Source organism: Chelonoidis abingdonii, chromosome 2 (genome assembly GCF_003597395.2).
Source record: "Chelonoidis abingdonii isolate Lonesome George chromosome 2, CheloAbing_2.0, whole genome shotgun sequence".
Taxonomy (NCBI): Eukaryota; Metazoa; Chordata; order Testudines; family Testudinidae; genus Chelonoidis; species Chelonoidis abingdonii.
Genome location: NC_133770.1, coordinates 87,851,065 through 87,870,258, shown reverse-complemented (window position 1 = coordinate 87,870,258; position 19,194 = coordinate 87,851,065). Strand labels below are relative to the sequence as shown.

At 41.5% G+C, this 19,194-nt stretch overlaps 1 protein-coding gene across 3 annotated transcripts in view; it reads left to right on the top strand.

The window, feature by feature from the left end:
* Window positions 1–19,194, top strand: part of MYRIP (myosin VIIA and Rab interacting protein) — a 377,671-nt gene that overhangs the window by 29,403 nt on the left and 329,074 nt on the right. For 2 of the 3 annotated variants that reach the window (XM_075062536.1, XM_075062534.1), the window contains exon 2: window positions 1,981–2,103. In XM_075062536.1, coding sequence (XP_074918637.1) covers window positions 1,994–2,103 — 110 coding nt within the window. In that variant the 5' untranslated portion in view covers window positions 1,981–1,993. Of the gene's footprint in view, window positions 1–1,955; window positions 2,104–19,194 lie in introns of all 3 variants that reach the window. The other variant, XM_075062535.1, reaches the window with a different exon arrangement.

The window sequence follows — 19,194 nt, the reverse complement described above, 5'->3', positions numbered from 1 at the left end:
TATCTTTGGGCTATACACATTCTTAGAAGAGATGGTTTTAAACTTGTAATAGATGCAGAGCTGCTGAAAATTTTACACAAGAATTCCAAAGAGTTCTTTGTGAGTGTTTATATGAAGTCATTGAGAGTGCGAGATGGATCTGCAGTGTTTGGCTACTGTGGCTTCCATATAAAACTATGAATAGCATGCATGGTTTCTGGGTTCCCTTACTGATAACATTTTCCCAGGAGCTAGTATTGATAGTTGAACATACCAATTTAATAAAACAAAACAAACAAAAATGAAAACACACAGACTGTTAGGCCAGCATTTCCCAGACTGGTAGGCGTAGGTTCCAGGAATTGCCTTTTTCACAACCCCTTGTCTGTTTCATGTTTAGGGCTTTTAGAATGTTTGAACATTTGCTTTTTGTCCCATCAACCACAGAAAGAAAAAAATTCTGTAACTACTTGGGGAATACTGATACTATCATGATAGGGGTAATCAAAGTGTTTAGATAATGAGGTCTAAACTAGTTTAGCCCTTTAGGTAAATAAATTTCAATATATTTTCTTAGCTGTAAAAATATTTTATCAGATTTTGAGATCGTTTTTGATTCCATGTAGAAGACTCTGAACATCTGTTGGTGATGAGAAGGAGTTTGTTCTTTTCATAGGTGATTTTTGGGATGGCTGACTGCAGAGCAAATTATATTTATCTATTGTGGAACTGTTTATGCAATTAAAAAAAAAATTCTCCTCTCCTGTTCTCTGTATTGATGGCATAATCCTAGATGAATGAGATCCTGTTCTTTCCTTGTTTGGATTTTTGCTTAGGAGTGAGACATGTCCAAAATTTTGCGTTGATGATCCTAGAAGTTGTAGTCTTATAGCTTTGTTGCTCTTTGTTTGCCAGCAAATCTGTTGTTTACACTTCCTGTTTTTAATTTGAATCTGTTTTGTACTTCTGTTTCAAATGTAATGATTTTTTGTTGCTATCCATTTGCAAAAATTCTCATATCCAGGCCTCAAATATTTTACTGAATTTTCCTGTTTTATGTTCTCTCGGGCCCATTATTTGGATATTTTCTCAGCTCTTATGCTTTTCTAAGTCTTGCAATTATTTTGTTGGGCTTTACACTGTAGTTTTAGCTCCTGTTGGATCTCATTAACTTGTTTGGCATTATCCTGTAAATAAAGATGCTCTTTGTTTCATTTCCTCTGTTTCTATAGATATACTGATGATCTACTTGTTCAACATTTCAACTTTGTTTTCCAATTTTCAAGGCTAAAATGAAATCACTAATTATTTAGTGCATTGGTTTGTGGTGAATCTTCCACTCTGAGTGTTTTCTTTTTTTGTCACGTATTTTTGATGCAGAATTGTTCAGGGTAGGTCAAATTTCTGTTAGGAACATTTATTGAATGGCAGTTTTCTGGGAAAAAAAAACAAACATTTCTAGATGGATTAAGACCAAAAAGGTAACTTGAGGTATTCAGTTCAATAGGGTAAGATATTCCAGAAGCGTGAATCTCAGTCCTCCATTGGGATCTCAATGAGGATTTTTTAAAAAATCTATGCTTTTCTGGGAAATACAATTTTATTTTATTGGTTTCCAAAGTCTACATGTAGTTTATTTGATTTTGAACTCTTGGCATGTCTAAATTTCTTTTTGGTCACTGTAACGTATTACTTGTAGGTAGAGTAGCAATGTTGTCCCTTACCAAGTGATAGAAATATTTGCCCATTTTTGAAAATAACTTTTGAGGTCCTATGTGAAACCAAGGTGGAATGAATGAAATTAACTGTGGTGCACAATCCGACTAAATGTTTGTGCAGGTTAGAGGTTTAAAAAAGAATAAAATACAAAGAGATTCTCTTGTCCTCTAGTATTATAGCCACAATAGTCCCTTATTTTATGAAGTCATTGAAGTCCATACAAAGCTTTCAAGCTTTATTGCTTTTTGTGATTTCAGGTACTTTTTTATTGTTTATATGCAGGATAGAGCAAACAATGGGGAGGAAACTGGATCTATCTGGTTTGACAGATGATGAAGCAGAGCATGTTCTTCAGGTGGTCCAACGAGATTTCAGCCTTCGCAAGAAAGAAGAAGAGAGGCTGAGGTAAGAGATTTTATTAATACATATTTTCGTTTTGATTGTCCTGTCTGGGTAACGAACAAGATATATACTGAAAAAACTGGAGGAACTTCGCCTTTCAGCATCCATAATAAATATTTTCCACATTGTGAAGCTGAATGTATTGAGCACAGAATATTTATTTTAGTTTGTAACTATAGTCAGATTCAGTTATTTGGTTAAATAACATAATTGATTTCTTTTTAAAAAGTGTTTGAATACATTTTTCATGGAAGTGAATAGGGAAAGTAAGCTCCTCTCTCTCACACACACACACACTTACACAATGTAATATACAGTACCGTATATTGTTCCGAAAACTTTTGTCTGAGCAAATATTCAGCTTCTGCTTTCAGTCACATAAAATCATTAAAAAACAAAAAGAGCCCATTACAGAGCAAAGCAAACTAAGTATGAAAGACAATTTCCCTCATGTACTAGCAGGAATGTGAGGGTATGTGTACACTACAGGATTATTCTGATTTTACACAAACCAGTTTTGTAAAACAGATTATATAAAGTCGAGTGCACGTGGCCACACAAAGCACAATGATTCGGTGGTGTGTGTCCATGTACCGACGCTAGCATCGATTTCTGGAGCATTGCACTATGGGTAGCTATCCCGTAGCTATACCATAGTTCCTGCAGTCTGCCCCGTCCATTGGAATTCTGGGTTGAGATCCCAATGCATGATGGTGCAAAAACAGTGTCGCAGGTGATTCTGGGTAAATGTTGTCACTCATTCCTTCCTCCGTGAAAGCAACGGCAGACAATCATTTCGCACCCTTTTTCCCTGGATTGCCCTGGCAACGCATAGCATGGCAACCATGGAGCCCGTTTTGCCTTATTGTCACGTCACACGTATATGTTAGGGATCCACTGACAAAGGCGTACTGCGCGCTACACAGCAGTCATTCTATTTGACCGTTTGCAGGTAGCAGAGACTGGCTGCTGTCATGGGTTGCTCCTGGCTGACCTTCGCTATGGTTGGACTCAGGGCGCAAAGACAAATTGGGAATGACCCCCGGGGTACATTGCCTCCCTTTATGTATGTATCTTAAATAAGTCAGTTCTGCCTAGAATATCGGGCGGGTTTGTTACTACGAGAACCGTGTACCAGGATCACAGCCGCTTCCATTTCAAGATCCTACGAAATGTATGAGCTGCATGCCATTCAGGGCGTGCCCCTGCAGACAACCCCACCCGTTCTTCCTCTCCTAACCCTGTGGGCTACCATTGCAGGGTCCCCCATTGTGTGATGAAGTAAAAAGAATGCATGGAATAAGAAACACTACTTTTTAGTGAGAGAAATGGAGGGGAGGCAGCTCGCAGTTGCATTGATAGTCAGCACAGACATTAAACGGTGGAGGGGAGAGGAGCCAACATCCCATTATGATTGCCAGGCAGTACTAAATCTTTTTTAGACATGAAGGCGGGGCTGATGGAGTTCAGCCCCCAGTTGCTATTCTGAGGATGTACGCTTCTGTATCCATCTGTTGGGAATCAACGGAGTCACTCCTATTTTTACCCATGCGCTCCCCCTGGCCGACTCACTCTTGAGGCCAGCCAGAGCACTCAGGGGATGATACAAGGACGGCTCCAGCCTGACTGCACTATTACCGTCTGCCACGGGAGAGGGAGAAGAGGATGCTGCTGATTTCCAGGTGCCACAGCACCGCATCTACAGCAGCTATGCAGTAGACATTATAGGTGCATTGAAAAGTCAAGAAACGATTTTTTCCCCTTTCATTCACAAGGGGAGAGGGGGAGTAATGACGATGTACCTAACCCCCGGACAATCGTGATTTGACCCACAGGCAATTGGTGAGCTCAGCCAGAATTGCAACATGCTTCTCAGAGACACGGGCTGCCTGCTGCGATAGCTGGAAGTCACTATGTCCCCCTCCCTTCCTCCATGAGCGTCCAATTTGATTCTTTGGCTTTCCGTAAACTTGTTCAACGACGCACCTCTGCTGTGGCTCTTATCATAGCGCTGAAGTATTTTTTTTTCAATGCTTTGCATTTCGTCTTCTGTAACGGAGCTGTGATAAACAGATTGTCTCCCCATACAGCGTCTAGGATCCAGTATCTCCCTCATCCGGTCCATGCTGGCTTTTTGGAGGATTTGGACTGTGCATGCCACCCGTGATGTGACAGAGACTCCACGGCTGTACAAGGAAATGAAATTCAAACCTTCGCGGGCTATTTCCTGTCATCTGCCAGTGCCCTTGAGTTCAGATTGACTTTCAGAGCGGTCGAGTGGTGCACTGTGTGAGATACGCCCGGAGCCAATCCCGGTCGATTTGCGGCGACACTAACCCTTCGATCAATAATACCGATTTCAGCATACTCTCTCGTCGAGGGAGAGTACCGAACTGGTTTAAAGAGCCCTTTATATCGATATAAAGGGCCTTGTTGTGTGGACGGGTGCAGCGTTAAATCGGTTTAACACTGCTAAAATTGATATAAATGCATAGTGTAGACCAGACCTGAGTTGGTAGATGCAATAGCTTTCCCATAGCTTCCAACTATATTTCCTTTTGTACGATCCATGTTTTCTTTTAGTGTCTCTAGAAAACATGATTCCTTATTCTTGAGAAGAGACTGAAGTACCTATTTATACTTGTTGCATGCAATTTCTCTTGCCCTAGCATGACAAACGGATACCATTGTTTATCTCCCAACATCTCACTGGAATCACAAAAGCAGGAAGTTGTTTAAGAAAGATATGAAACCCAGCCTGTATGTTATATAAATTGAAAAAGAAATCTCTTTTTATTTTTGTGGTTTTATTTCCTTTTCCTGTTCTCTGAAATAATTATTACTTTGGAACAGTCAGAAGGAGGAGGAAATATATCATCACACTACGCTAGTTCATTTTGAGTGCACTGACACTCACTGATCTAATGGATGAGAAACTAGATTGGAACCGCAAGGTGCTGGATAGCTTAGGATAAAGGGGAATGTATATAGGAATAGACCCCTCTTCCCACTGAGAACCCCTTTGTTCATTGGCCAGACAGATGCAAGTTGATTGACTCTTGCTTTTTATAGTCTCTTAATTAAACCCAGCCTGGGGTTTCTCAGACCTCTTTCACCATTTTTAGCCACTTGAGGAGGTGTCCAGTGCAGTTAATAGGCCAAAGAGCCAGCAACCAGAAAATTAGAGACATATGATTTCTCTGGTGGACCCCAGGTCTATGGAAAACAGGAGATCTGGAGAGTAGGGGACCCTTTTTGGTACCTTTAGTCCCCTTTGGAGGAGGAAAAGGAGAAGATTCAACAGAGGAAGACGAAACATTGGCATAGGCATGAGGGAGGATACCCTGAATATAGACTATATGATAAATACCCTGTGAAGCCTGCACTGGACGCACCTAATGCCTGGCATGGGGAGATGGATAGATAGTGCCCCTCTTTGATGTGAAGTTTTAATAAAGTGGCCTGCTGCTTAAAATCCATCCCCATGTTTGTCCTTGTTCACTTGCATGTCCTGATCGATAAGCAAGATCCTGCCCAGCTTTTCCAAACAGTGGTGGTGTGGTTCTGCTATGTGGAGGAAGAGTAGGATGAGGAGGACGCACACACGGAGACTCTGCTGTACTCTTTACATGCCTAGGATTTTAGTGGTTACTCCACTGCAGAATGATGATGGCGGGAGAGCTAGGGATAGTGCAGAGTGGGCTAGAAGAGGAATGAGGGAATAGCCAGCAGTCACTTGCGCAGGGCTGGTTGCATCCTAATGAAGTGAGAGTACAACAGCTGGGAAAGATGCTGCAGCAGTGACTATGCTGTGATTTCAGTTCCCCCCAAACCTGAAGAGATGGTTCCATGTCCCTTTGTCCCTAGGGAGAATCCCTATGCAAAGCCTATTTATTCAAGGGTTGTGCAGTGGTCGAGGATTTGTTTCTGGGGTTGTCTATAAAAGTCGTTGGTTAATAGTCATTTATTTGTGAAAACGGGGCATGGGAGGGTGAGAAATATCACAAACTAAAGGCAAAATGGGTTCACACCATACACAACTGACCATGTAGTTGGCTTAAGGAATGTTCCATTTTTTGCAGGGAGGGCATGTTTGCATGCTTTCACAAAGAATTCTTGAGCAACTAGTTTCCTGAGCAGGGATCTGTTCATTATGTGCACTACTGATAAAGCCACATTTCTCTACCACAGATTGATTGTAACAAATGTTCAGTAACCAGACATTGAATTTGGGTCTTCTGTTAAGTAACAGCAGCAGAGAATCCTGTGGCACCTTATAGACTGATCACTTAACAAAGTTACTGGCTGGTTTGTGTTTTAAATTGTTGTGGCTAGTTTTTGCAGTGTGACAGACCAGAATACAATCCATACTAATAAGTAGCTGCGTCACTCTTGCCCTCTAACCTGGGGTGCCCTTTACGCTGCTTTGCTGCTGTAGTCTTGAGTCTGGACTGCTCACAAACAGCCTCCAACATGTAAGTCGCTCACACCACATAGCCAGAGAGGAACATCTTGGTTCTTATCCGTCTTGATTATTCTGCAGGGTGACCCTAACACCCTCCCAATCCCAGATTTCCCCCCAGAAATGTATGTCCTGTACTGCCATGCTCTCTCTGAGATCATACAAATTTATTGAGTCCTTTATTCCTTTAAGGGACTAATTATGCACACAACTTGTTACCCCAAATGGAGTTATCTAGACACTTCAGCTTGAACACACTGGATTAGATTAAACAATAAACAAGTTTATTAACTAGAGAGAGATTAAAGAGAGAGATTTTAAGTGAGTGCAAGTAATGAGGCATAGAAGTCAGACATAGTTACAAGAAGAATAAAGATAAAATGCCTAACTTAAGCTACATTAGATTCAAAGCAAAGATTTCTCACCACACGCTTTCAGCAGTCTCACTGACCAAACTCTTTAGGTCAGGACCCCTTCCCTGGAGTCCAAAGGCTCATTTCTTTGTCTCTTCAGGTGCAGTCAATGCAATGGGCGGGGACAGAGAGAGGGTGCTTTGGGGGGTTTATCCCTCCTTTTTATGTTTTGACTCCCTCTTGAAAAACATTTCCATCTGAGACCCAAGAGACAAAGAGTCTATATGGAAAGATGTTCTCTGCTGGCTTTTTCCACGTATTTCAAACTTCCTTTGTTTGATTACCCCATATACTGCTTAAATGCAAATTAAGGCAAACACACGTTCCCTCCTTTGTTTAGAACAGACCTGACTTCTACCTGGGCAGGACTGTGGGGTTTGAAATGTGTTAATAACATCATGCAGGGAATCTTATAACTTCACACACAATGTTGCTGTGCATATTTTATACTAGGATAGTACTGACCAGCAAAATGAGTTTTCACATGGTACCTTACAAGGTATACTTTTACAAAGATTGTTACAATACTGTGTAGAGTGTGAACATGGGTTATATTCTGTCACATATGTTACAATACTGTAAATATTTTTTTTGTTTGGTGGAGCAGTGTTGGGAGTGTTGGAGTAGTGTTAGTACGATCAAAGAGATAATATTTACACAAGAGAGTATCCCAAAATGTCACCATATAAGGAGCTTTTGTCTTGTTTAAATACAATTTATTTTTCAACTTATGAGTCAGATCAATTCTTGAGGCTGTTTCTATGTAGTTTTATTTTTGAAAAAGTTATATTGGCAAGATCTGCCAGCATGATGATGATTTTAAAATGTCAGATATAACACACTAGAATTTCTGTGGAAGACAAAAATCACTGTTTACATATTATGTAGAGTTTTGTTACAAAAATGGTTAAAGATGCGTATGAGGATTTTTTTTTATCTTGATGTAATAGTAATATATTTCCCTTTGTTACATATACAATACAGTTTTATATAGAAAATTGATAAAAACTTTTATAAACTTTTGTAGATTGGCAGATTAGCTAAACTTGAATGTCAGTTGTGAAAATCAAGAGATCAATAATTTTTACATAGTAAGTTTTTGTTTATTGAAAGGGAACTTATTAAAGCTTTCACATTAAATGTATTTTTATATATGTATATAAAAAGAGTTTTCAGTATACCTGCTTCTACTATATAGTGCTTTATATTTCTCCATTGAAATTTTAGTAGCTACCTTTCATATCTGACTTTGGATTGAAAATCATGTTGATTTGCTCTGTATGACAACAAAGAACAAGAATGGTTTAAGATAATGTAGGAGAGTAGACGCTGATATAGCGGAAATTGTCTAACAAGAATGCAATCTAAAAAACTGAAATAGGTTGATGGCTGGTTGGCTCCAAATCCACTTTGCCAGCAGAATATAAAAAAAACTTACTAATGCACAACCAGAATGACAGTTTAAATTTAATGTATTTATTGGAAGTGAGGCTAAAGTTAGGAAAGACGCAACATACAGCGTAGTTTTCAGTCTCATTATGCCAATATCTTCCATTAATTCTTTCACGTAGTTTTGTCTGTTCACATTTCTGTGCAGCTTAAATGATAAGATGTAAGAAATTTATGACAAAATCAGACTTAAAATTTTTGGTTGGATGGTTAGATTTATTGAAGCTAATGAAAGTGCCGTTGCCTCAGAAGGGCAGAGTTTTATGTTGTCTTTCTCCTCTGATGCATACCATAACTACTTGGGAAGCTTAGGCTCATGAATCAGAGGGGTAGCCATGCTAGTTTATATCCACAAAAACAGTGAAGAGTCTGGTGGCACCTTAAAGACAAACAGATTTATTTGGGCATAAGCTTTCGAAAGCTTATGCCCAAATAAATCTGTTAGTCTTTAAGGTGCCACCAGACTTCTCATTGGTTTGCTTTTTTTAGGTTCATGTGTTGTTTAAAGAAAGATGTAGCACTACTGTAACCCATGTAAAACTCATGCATACACAAAATAAAAATAATCAAGGGTCTGCTTTGATCCCCCCCCCCCCTTGGTTATTTATTAAAATGCTTTGCATACAGATTTTTTCTTTTTCCAATATTAATTCATCATCCTTTATATATCATCCTTGGCTGGCTGGAAAGGTTGTCTAGTTTCAGTGAAGCTTCTTAAATATCTTTTGCATTCTCTGCTTTAATGCTCTTTTGTAAGTTCTTGCAGCAGAGAATCCTGTGGCACCTTATAGACTAACAGACGTTTTGGAGCGTGAGCTTTTGTGGGTGACGTCTGACGAAGTGGGTATTCACCCACTAAAGCTCACGCTCCAAAACGTCTGTTAGTCTATAAGGTGCCACAGGATTCTCTGCTGATTTTACAGATCCAGACTAACACGGCTACCCCTCTGATACTTGTAAGTTCTTGTAGCAGGCTCCTAATCAGTAGTTCTCAAACAGTTCTATGTCATCAGCTCTCAGAAGCTCCCAATCCTGTTCCCACACCTTCTAGTGAACGATTTAAATGAAAATGTAATAACTGAACAATGTTTAAGGTAACCAGATGAAAATAATCTCACTCTGTGTTGAGTGTATTGTTGGTTACTTCACCCATTTTGTTTATGTGCAGTTTATTTTCTCATATGCATTATAAAACTCCGTAATTATTCATACCATGTGTCTTATCAGGCCTGTTATTCTTACAGCTTGAATCTCTCCCGCTCAGTTTGTGTTGGTGGAATATTTTTTGTTTTATTTGGCTACCCCTCCTCTATTTTAGTGTCATCAACAAATTTGATCATCGCTGAAATTACAACAAAGAAACTTGTTAGTAGAGTGGCTTTATTTTCTGTGTAACAATGCAAACAGGCAGAGGTGTACAGGGGAATTCTTGGAGGAATATAAAGGCATTCAACTTGAAGTGTTGCCTGCAAAATTGAAACTTGATGGCATGGTGGGACCACTTTTGTTTTTCAAATGCGTAGGCATCACATTTATGCTAGAACCTCTTCAGACCACTGGCACATGTGAGAACCACTGTTCTAAATAACTTAGGCAGATATACTAACTAGTGTGTTTCCAGTGGGAATTTCTGGCACTTTTCCCACCTTGGTTTAGAATTAGTGCAGCTGCAGCAGTGCTAACAATGGGAAAAGCCTTTGTAGAAACTGGGTACCAGCATTTTTTTAAATCCTTTTTCCATATACCATTTTTCCATTAGTGTCCATGATTTTGGGGGAGGGGAAGAACACAACCCAGACAGAGGCGCTTGCAAGGGCCTGATTATTATGTACATTAGACTATTTACATTGCCAGAGTGTACATGAAACTCAGATCCTGTATGCTTTCAAGATGCTATGCTGTGTACTAACTGGGTGGGTGTTCCAGCTAAATGGAATTTGTCAATATGAAGAAGTTATGAAAGCAAATTTATCCTCTAGTTCTAAGTTCTTGTCACAGTTTTTCAACTGTCATTTGAAGTGCTGAAGGCAGTTTTCCCTATCTCTGCCATTTTTACTTTTGCACTTCTAAACAGAGGAATTATTAGTCTCAATGTAGGAAGGGCTAGTGCTCTGAAGAGATTTCTGACTACTCTGCTTACTCCACTTGAGAATTAGTCACATGTATGGTTAGTGAAAGGCTTTGTTTGTGCTGGCAGTTTTCAGAAAATTGGCCTAGGTCTGATGGAAATGCTAATGTAAGTGGGGCACATGAATTTTTACCAGTGTCATCACACCCTATTTGTGCTTCCATAAAGAGCAAGTGTGTGTGTGTGTGTGTGTGTCTGTGTTTTAACTCATTCTCCTATTACAAGAAGATTTAGTATATGGACTGCATGTCTCATAGGTCTTGCAGATAAAATTAAAGTTCTGTTAACCTGTGTTTACAAAGAGTCTTCTGTGTAATTCATTTCCTATATTGGCAAAATGCCAAGTCAAACACACTGGTAACTAACTGGCTGTTAACTCAGTAGAGGCATATGTCATAAACAGATAGTTAAGGATTAATGTCTCTTTCACCTGTAAAGGGTTAACAAACAGTGAACCTGGAACACCTGACCAGGACAATCTAGGAGACAAAATCTTCAAATCTCGGTGAGGGAAGCCTGATTGGTTTTTTGGGTTTGACTTTTTCTCTCTGAAGGTTCTGAAAGTGACCAGAATGTGCAAACCAGTTCTTAACCGATCTTCTGTAAATCTCTTATATGTCAACATGTACTAAGGTATGATAGGTGGTTTTAGTCCTTTTGATGTATATTCTTTGTTGTCAAATGTGTAAATTTATGTGGAAGATTTTCTTTATTTGATCTGGGGGAGAACTCTTCTAGTCTATAACTGAAGACGTGAACATTTTCCAACTGATTTACAGAGACATTTATTTTTAATTTCTTTATTAAAAGCTTTTCTTTTTTAAAGACCTGATTGATTTTCCCCTTGTTAAGGTCAAGGGAATTTCTGTATCACCATGGAATTGGTGGAAAGAGGGAGGGACGGGGAAGGTGGACTTCCTCTGTGTTTTAAGATTCACGGGAGTTGACCATCTGTATTAACCGTCTTCGGAGAGGAAAAGAGGAGAGGGGAAGGTGACATTCCTCTCTGTTTTAAGATTCAAGGAGTTTGAATCACAGTGATCTCCTAGTGTACCCAGGGAGGGGAGGATCTGGGAGGAAGAAAGGAAGGGAGGGGGAATGGTTTATTATTTGTTGTGAGACCCAAGGAGTTTGGGGTCTTGGGGTCCCCAGAGAAGGTTTTGGGGGGACCAGAGTGTACCAGGCTCTGCAAGTCCTGGTTGGTGGCAGCACTACGAGATCTAAGCTAGTAATTAAGCTTAGAGGAATTCATGCTGGTACCCCATCTTTTGGATGCTAAGGTTCAGAGTGGGGGTTATGCCATGACAGCATATCTATTCATATTCCTCATTTCTAGAACAGCTTTGCTTCAAGTAGCTTTTAACAATATGGGTTTTAAAGGTGCTTTCTGGTTTTCAGCCTTGCTGTGTCCCTGGGCAGTAGAATTCCAGAAGGTGACTTTGATTTCTGACAACTGAACTTTGTCACCTTAAGTAGTTTAATAGAACCAACATCTATTTGGCCCTTACCAAATAGATGGGAAGGGCACAAGGAAGACCCTTTACACAGATTTTACAAGCACAAGGTATGATTCCAGTCCCTATGATCAAAAGTGTGCAGGGATTGCTCCCTTGATAACTCCTCTGGGGATGCAGAGAAGGAAGGGGAGACTGAAACATGGCTTTACCCCCCATCCCATGCACTGCTCTCAAAACAGGAACAGTTCCAAGAAGAACAGAGGGTAGTATCAGATGGGTACTCTCTGCATGCTGTACCCTCCCCACCCCCAATGTAGAAGTCAAACTATGCCTATGGCAAAGAGGTGAAATGACCATATGACAACCCTATATAAACTGTAGTCCCCTTTTCCTGGAACTATAGTCCATTCATAAGAGTGTCAACAGGAGTAAAATCAGAACCTTTCACCTACAGGATAAGTACCTCAGCTCCTGTTACATAGGTTTCAAATATGGAAGCAAACAAGCTGTATGTGTATTGGACGAATGAGATTAACAGTTGAATAATTTCATTTGCATACTAAATGTACTACTTTATGCCATTGTTTTATAGCTCTGTCTAAAGAGTAAAGCTTAATATTTTAACTGAAATCCCCTTAGGGTTTTCTCAGGTCAAAGTTGCTTGTCAAAAAGTAGTTAGTGATCTGGATAAATTCTGCCCAAGAGCTGGAGAGTTAATGGCTGTTTTGGCTGCGGAGTCAGTAAGGTCAGACTTTAAAGTGCTTTTAGGAACTCTTGTTTGTCATTGATTGTAGGATATGCTGCTCTAAAAGTGTGCTGCTTACAACTAATACTGTGTTTGGGATCAGACAAGGTTGTAGGCAGGGGCGGCTCTAGACATTTCACCTCCCTAAGCACGGCGGCATGCCGCGGGGGGCACTCTGCCGGTCGCCGGTCCCGCGGCTCCGATGGACCTCCCACAGAGTGCCCCCCGCGGCATGCTGCCCCAAGCATGTGCTTAGTGTGTTGGGGCCTGGAGCCGCCCCTGGTTTGAGATATTTCACTGCTGATATTAACATATCCACACACCAGCAATACACCTATATGCTATTTCGTATTCAATTTATTTCCAGCCTTCTACAATACACCGTAACCTGTCAGTAGGTTTGATCCTACTGGGAAAGGAGTAGGTGAATTCAGATGATTCATTATTGCAGTGGGCGAATTATCCCACTTAGGCATCAGAGAGGTAGTAGTGATTTTCTACGGAGATGGAGAGTGAGCAAAAGGGTGTGGGCTGAACAGTTCTGAGGGAGGGACCCTGGTAGAAGCGACAGCTGGGAAAATGATTTTTTTTTGTTAGGTTTGGCTTTTTTGCGAAAGTTAAGTGTAGGTACCTTTTACAAGAGGGGCCTCTGAACTTCATTGGGAGTGTTCCAGTTGGGAAGATTCTGTGTGCTGCAATCTAGCCTTAGAGACGACAACTCCCATGATACCTTGGGGAAAGAGTGAGAGACTTGTTCTTCCAGGCAGTGCAGGGAGAGCAGGCGGTGGGAAGAGGAACGAGGTTGCTGGTGTTGAGATCTGTCCCTACTAGGAGCTGCTGCTAGGAAGCCAGAAGCTGCTGCTGAGAGCCTGCAGGGGCTTTGATTGAGCAGGGAGTTTTCTAGGGTATTGGTAGCTTCATTGGAGCCAGAACAGAGACTATTCCTGTGCCTAGAGGTGACTGAGGTGGACCTGCCGTGATGGAACTGTGAGTAACCCCCACTCTTGTTTGCAAGGAGAGGCAGAGTGATCTTCCCATCAAACAGGACCCGGAGCTGCTGACATTTGGTGGGGCCAGCTCCAGTCGTCAGAGGGGTTGTGTAGCTTGTTGCCTTGGCTGGACTGATACACAGAATCATCAGAGCGCTGTCTCCAGCTGCAGATCTTCAAGCATGCCTATGCAAGCGTCAAGGACTCTGAAAACCAGAGGAGTGTACACTCTGGGTGGGGTAACTGCTAGCAGTGTAAATGCCAGTTACATACATTTCATTTATCACTGTATACTATATTTATTGTTTGATTTTATTCAACTACCCCCTGTGGATTTAAATTAGTGGTGACAATCTTAATCTGTTATATCCTGTTTCTTTAAATTGTTAAGTAGAGGTGTGAAACTCGAATTTAAGTATCTTGGATGTATATTATTTATAATTGGTATGTTTGAGTTAGACCTGTGCCACACATTATTATTATTATTATTTATTATCAGAATGGGTTTATTCCTGGAGGTTCCCAAGCCACGCCATTGAATGTGTACAGGGGCTAGCCAGGTGGAGGCACCTCCAATTTTAACTTCCTTTAGGAGTAAAGGGACTGCAGCAGAGAGGTGGATAGAGGATACCCAACATCACCACTGGGATATCCAGGATCTCCTTCAACATCAACAACATCAGGCACCCAGGTGAGTGTTGCCTGCTCCCAAGTAACCCAAGGAGGAAAGGGGGGTTACATAAGGAAGACGATAGAGTTTTGGCTCAACATAGTGTGTGGACTTTAAAAAGAAAACCGAAACACATACCCAAAAAAAAAAAAAAAGTTTGGGAAAGGCATCTTCTCACAGAGTTGGATCTTGCAAACTCATAGTCCACCTGAATAGTCCTTATACATAAAGTTGCAGTGAAGCCTAATAAACAGTAATAGCTCCCACCTTTTTCAAACACTTGGAGATTTTAGGATAGAACATGCACGGTGGTATCATTTTATTATTCTGCCTTTTAGTCTAAATGCTGATGCTAAAAGGAGAAGTGTATTAGGAAATAGTAAAGCACAAACTTTTTTTCATTGAGAATGAAGTAATATCACCTTTCTTTGAATGTTCACTTTAATTCTATGAACTAGACTGGTATCTAGGCTAGCTGCACACTTATGCAGGGGAGTAAGATACTGTTACCCTCTGCATGGCTCTGTAAATATTCTCCTCAGTACAGCTCCAGGCACAGGAGGGAGCATGTGCATGATCTACTATCTCCCATCCTCACTTCAAGCAGATGCTGGAGAGGGGCCAGGAGGGAGTGGAGAGCTGGCTGGACAGCTCCAGTTTTGTAGCCAACAGAGCTAAGGGGAAGTAGGCTACACCTGGTAAAGGAATGTAGTAAATTAGTCCCCATCCCAGATGACCCTTTCTTTACCCTGAACAAGGGGGACAGGGCTGGAACTCTGACTCTCTGCTTGATGATAGTTCTTCCCAGGGCTCTCCTGGAGAAGCACAACTGTAAGCCATCTCTTAGACAGGGTTGCTTAAAGGCTCAGTCTAGTCCTCTGTGGTGGTGGTGGTGATTGATGTCATTACACTGGAAATAAAATGAAATTAGACACCTGTCATGGTATAATTCCCAAATCTGGACCTTAGCGTCCCAAAGATTGGGTACCAGCATGAAAGCCTCTAAGCTTAATTACCAGCTTAGATCTGATAGGCTGCCACCAACCAGGAATTTCAGTGCCTGGTACACTTGGGTCCTCCAAAACTTCCCTGTGGGACCCCAGACTGAGAACCTGAGTCTCCTAACAAAGAGAAATGACCATACCCCCACCTCTCTCCCACCAGAGATTTCTCCCTGGGCTACTGAGAGTTTATGAGGCAACTCTTTACATCACAATACCAAGAAGCATGTCTCCTCTTCCCAAAAGAGACAAACCCAAAGACAAGGAAACAGAAAAGATCTATCTCTTTCCCCCTTAGCTCTTCCCGCCCTGGGACACTGGAAGTGAAGCACAGAGAGCAGTTTTCCCCTCCCCCTGTCTTTCCTTTCTCCACCAATTTCCTGGTGGGTCAACTAGAAAAAAAATCAACAGTCTTAAAAAGCAAACTTTTAATAAAAAAAAGAAGAGAATAACAGTTCTCTGTAACTCTAGAAGGTTTCAACTTATAGAAAAATGAATAAACCATAGAAAAGGGATAAACAGTCTTATCCAGAAACAATACAATTTAAAGTACTTTAGCCAAATACACATAAAGACTCCACAGCCGATACACAGATGCAAATACAGCAAACAATTTAAAAGACTATACTTTTGCTACTTTGTACTTCAACTGGGAACAGAAGATAAGAAGGACTGGAAATAGATCCTCTCATAGCTGAGAGAGCACAGAACAGACAAAGACCCAAGACCAAGAAACACCCACAAATTCCCTCCCTTAAGCTTTGAAAAATCTGGTTTCCTGATTTGTCCTTTTGTCAGGTGTTTGGTTCCCTTTGTTAACCCTTTACAGGTAAAAGAAACATTAACCCTTAGCTATCTGTTTATGACAACACCTTTAGAGGTAAATTTTTCAAAAGATGCATTGGACGGGTAAAACTGGCAATTGTATGTCTAAGTGACACGTGATCACATCACCTTTCTCGAGAGGTTGGTACAAGAGCAAGTGAACTATTAGCTCCTCGGGGATCTTCTGTTGGATGTCTTTGGATGGGTAATGTGGACTGGTGATTGTTTTGAGTGCAGCAGTAATTTTCAGCATAATTAAATGCCTAATGGATTGTCTGTACTTACTGGAGGTATGGTATTTGGATATGTAAGTCACCATGATAATTGTATTTAAAAGTAGTTCAAGTCAAATTCTGCACCCATTGAAGCCAGTGGGAGGTTTGCCATTCATTTTAATGGTGCTGGAGCAGGACCTTTCTTTGTAATGTTCTGTTTCCTACAGATCATATTTGCAAAAACTGGAGTACGTTTTGAAATAATTTTAAAAGTGGCTTCTTGATTTGTTTCATTTATTTTGCACTAATGTTTACAAAGTTGCTGAGATTGGGGTCTAAAATATAAAATACTCTACTGCATCTACTAAAAACAAATACCTTTAGAATAAGAGCAAGTTATTTGTCTGAATATGTCTACACTATGAAATTAGGTCGATTTTATAGAAATCGATTGTGTATGTTCCCACTAAGTCATTAAGTCGATGGAGTGCATCCTCAGTACCGTGGCTAGCACTGACTCACGGACCAGTGCACTGTGGGCAGCTATCCCACAGTTCCTGTGGTCTCCGCTGCCCATTGGAATTCTGAGCTCCCAATGCCTGATGGGGCAAAAACGTTGCAGGTGGTTTTGGATACATGTCATCAGTCTCCCCTCCTTCCCTCCCTCCCTCTGTGAAAGCAATGGCAGACAATCTTTTTGTGCCTTTTTTCCTGGGTTATCCGTGCAGACACCATAGTATGGCAAACATGGAGCCCACTTAGCTCATCACTGCTGTTGAGAGAACTGTAAACACCTTGCACATTATACTGCCGTATATGCAGAACCTGGCTAAGAGATGGCAGCATGACGATGATTTTGAGGAGGACATGGACACAGACATTCCTGAAAGCACAGGATGTGGCAACTGGGACATCATGGCAGCAGAGAGGGAGGTTGATACAGTGGAATGCTGATTCTGGGCCTGGAAAACAAGCACAGACTGGTGGGACCGCATAGTGTTGTAGATATGGGATGATTCCCGGTGGCTGTGAAACTTTTGCGTGTGTGGGGCCAATTTCCTGGAACTCTGTGAGTTGCTTTCCCCCACCCTGAAGCTCAGGAATACCAAGATGAGAGCTTCCCTGACAGCTGAGAAGCGAGTGGCGATAGCTCTGTGGAAGCTTGCAATGCCTGACTGCTACCGGTCAGTCTGGAATCAATTTGCAGTGGGTAAATCTACTGTGGGGACTGCTGTGATTCAAATAGTTAATTCAATCACTAACCTTCTGCTAGCAAGGATAGTGACTCTGGAAAATGTGCAGGTCATAATGGATGGCTTTGCTGCTATGGGGTTCCCTAACTGTGGTGGGGTGATAGACAGCATGCATATCCCTTTTTTGGCACCGGACCACCTCGCCAACCAATGGTGCTGCAAGCACTGGTGGATCACAAGGGACGTTTCACTGACATCAGTGTGGGGTGGCCGGGAAAGGTGCATGATGCTTGCATCTTTAGGAACTCCAGGCTGTTTGAACAGCTGCTAGAAGGGACCTGCTTCCCAGACCAGAAAATTACTGTGGAATATGTTGAAATGCCAATAGTTATCCTTGGAAACCCAGCCTATCCCTTGCTTCCATGGCTTATGAAGCCATACACAGGCAGCCTGGATAGTAGTAAGGAGCAGTTCAACTATAGGCTGAACAAGTGCAGAATGGTGGTAGAATGTGCCTTTGGATGTTTAAAAACTCACTGGTGCTGCTTGCTGACTAGGCTAGACCTCAACGCAACCAATATTCCCATTATTGCTGCTTGCTGCGTGCTCCATAATACCTGTGAGAGTAAGGGGGAGACATTTGTGGCCAGGTGGGAGGTTGAGACAAATTACCTGGCTGCCAATTTTGAGCAGCCAGACACCAGGGCAATTAGAAGAGCACAGCTAGGCATGTTGTGCATTAGAGAGGCTTTGAAAACCAGTTTCTGACTGGCCAGGCTACCTTGTGAGAGTTGTGTATGTTTCTCCTGGATGCAAACCCACCCCCTTTGTATATTTTTAATTCCCTGTAAGCCAACCCCCTCCCTGATCACAGCTGGAAAAGGAAATAAAGTCACTATTGTTTTGAAACCATGGATTCTTTCTTTATTCATTAAAAAAAAAAAAAAAAAAGGTAGCCTGGGTAGGGTGGGGGAGGAGGGAAGAACAAGGCCACATTGCTTATTGTAGCCACACTACAAATCAAAAAACTGTTTGAATGACAGCCTGCTGTTGCTTGGGCCATTCTCTGGAGTGGCTGGGTGCCTGGAGCCTCCTCCCCGCATTCTTGGGCATCTGGGTGAGGAGGATATGGAACTTGGGGAGGAGGGTAGGTGATGATACAGTAGATGCAATGATGGTCTGTGCTGTTGTTGGCTTTCCTGCAGCTCCACCTGAGCTTGTTCATTTACTTTCCCATTAGCTTCAGCATCGCGTCCAGCCTCTTCTCATCAGGTTCACTTAATGCTTCCCTGGACTCTGTCACTGTTTGATTCATGCATTCAGCTGTGCCCTGTCAGTGCAGGAGGACTGCATGAGCTCGGAAAACATGTCATCGCGAGTGCGGGTTTTTTCACCTTCTAACCTGCAATAACCTCAGGGACAGAAATGATAGGGGGAGCATAGAAACATTTGCACCTGTGGGGAGATAAAAAGGGAGAGTAAAATTTAAGAAGATACATTTCTGAGAACAAAAGGGAGACTCTTTCAAGTGAATCAAGCAATTCACA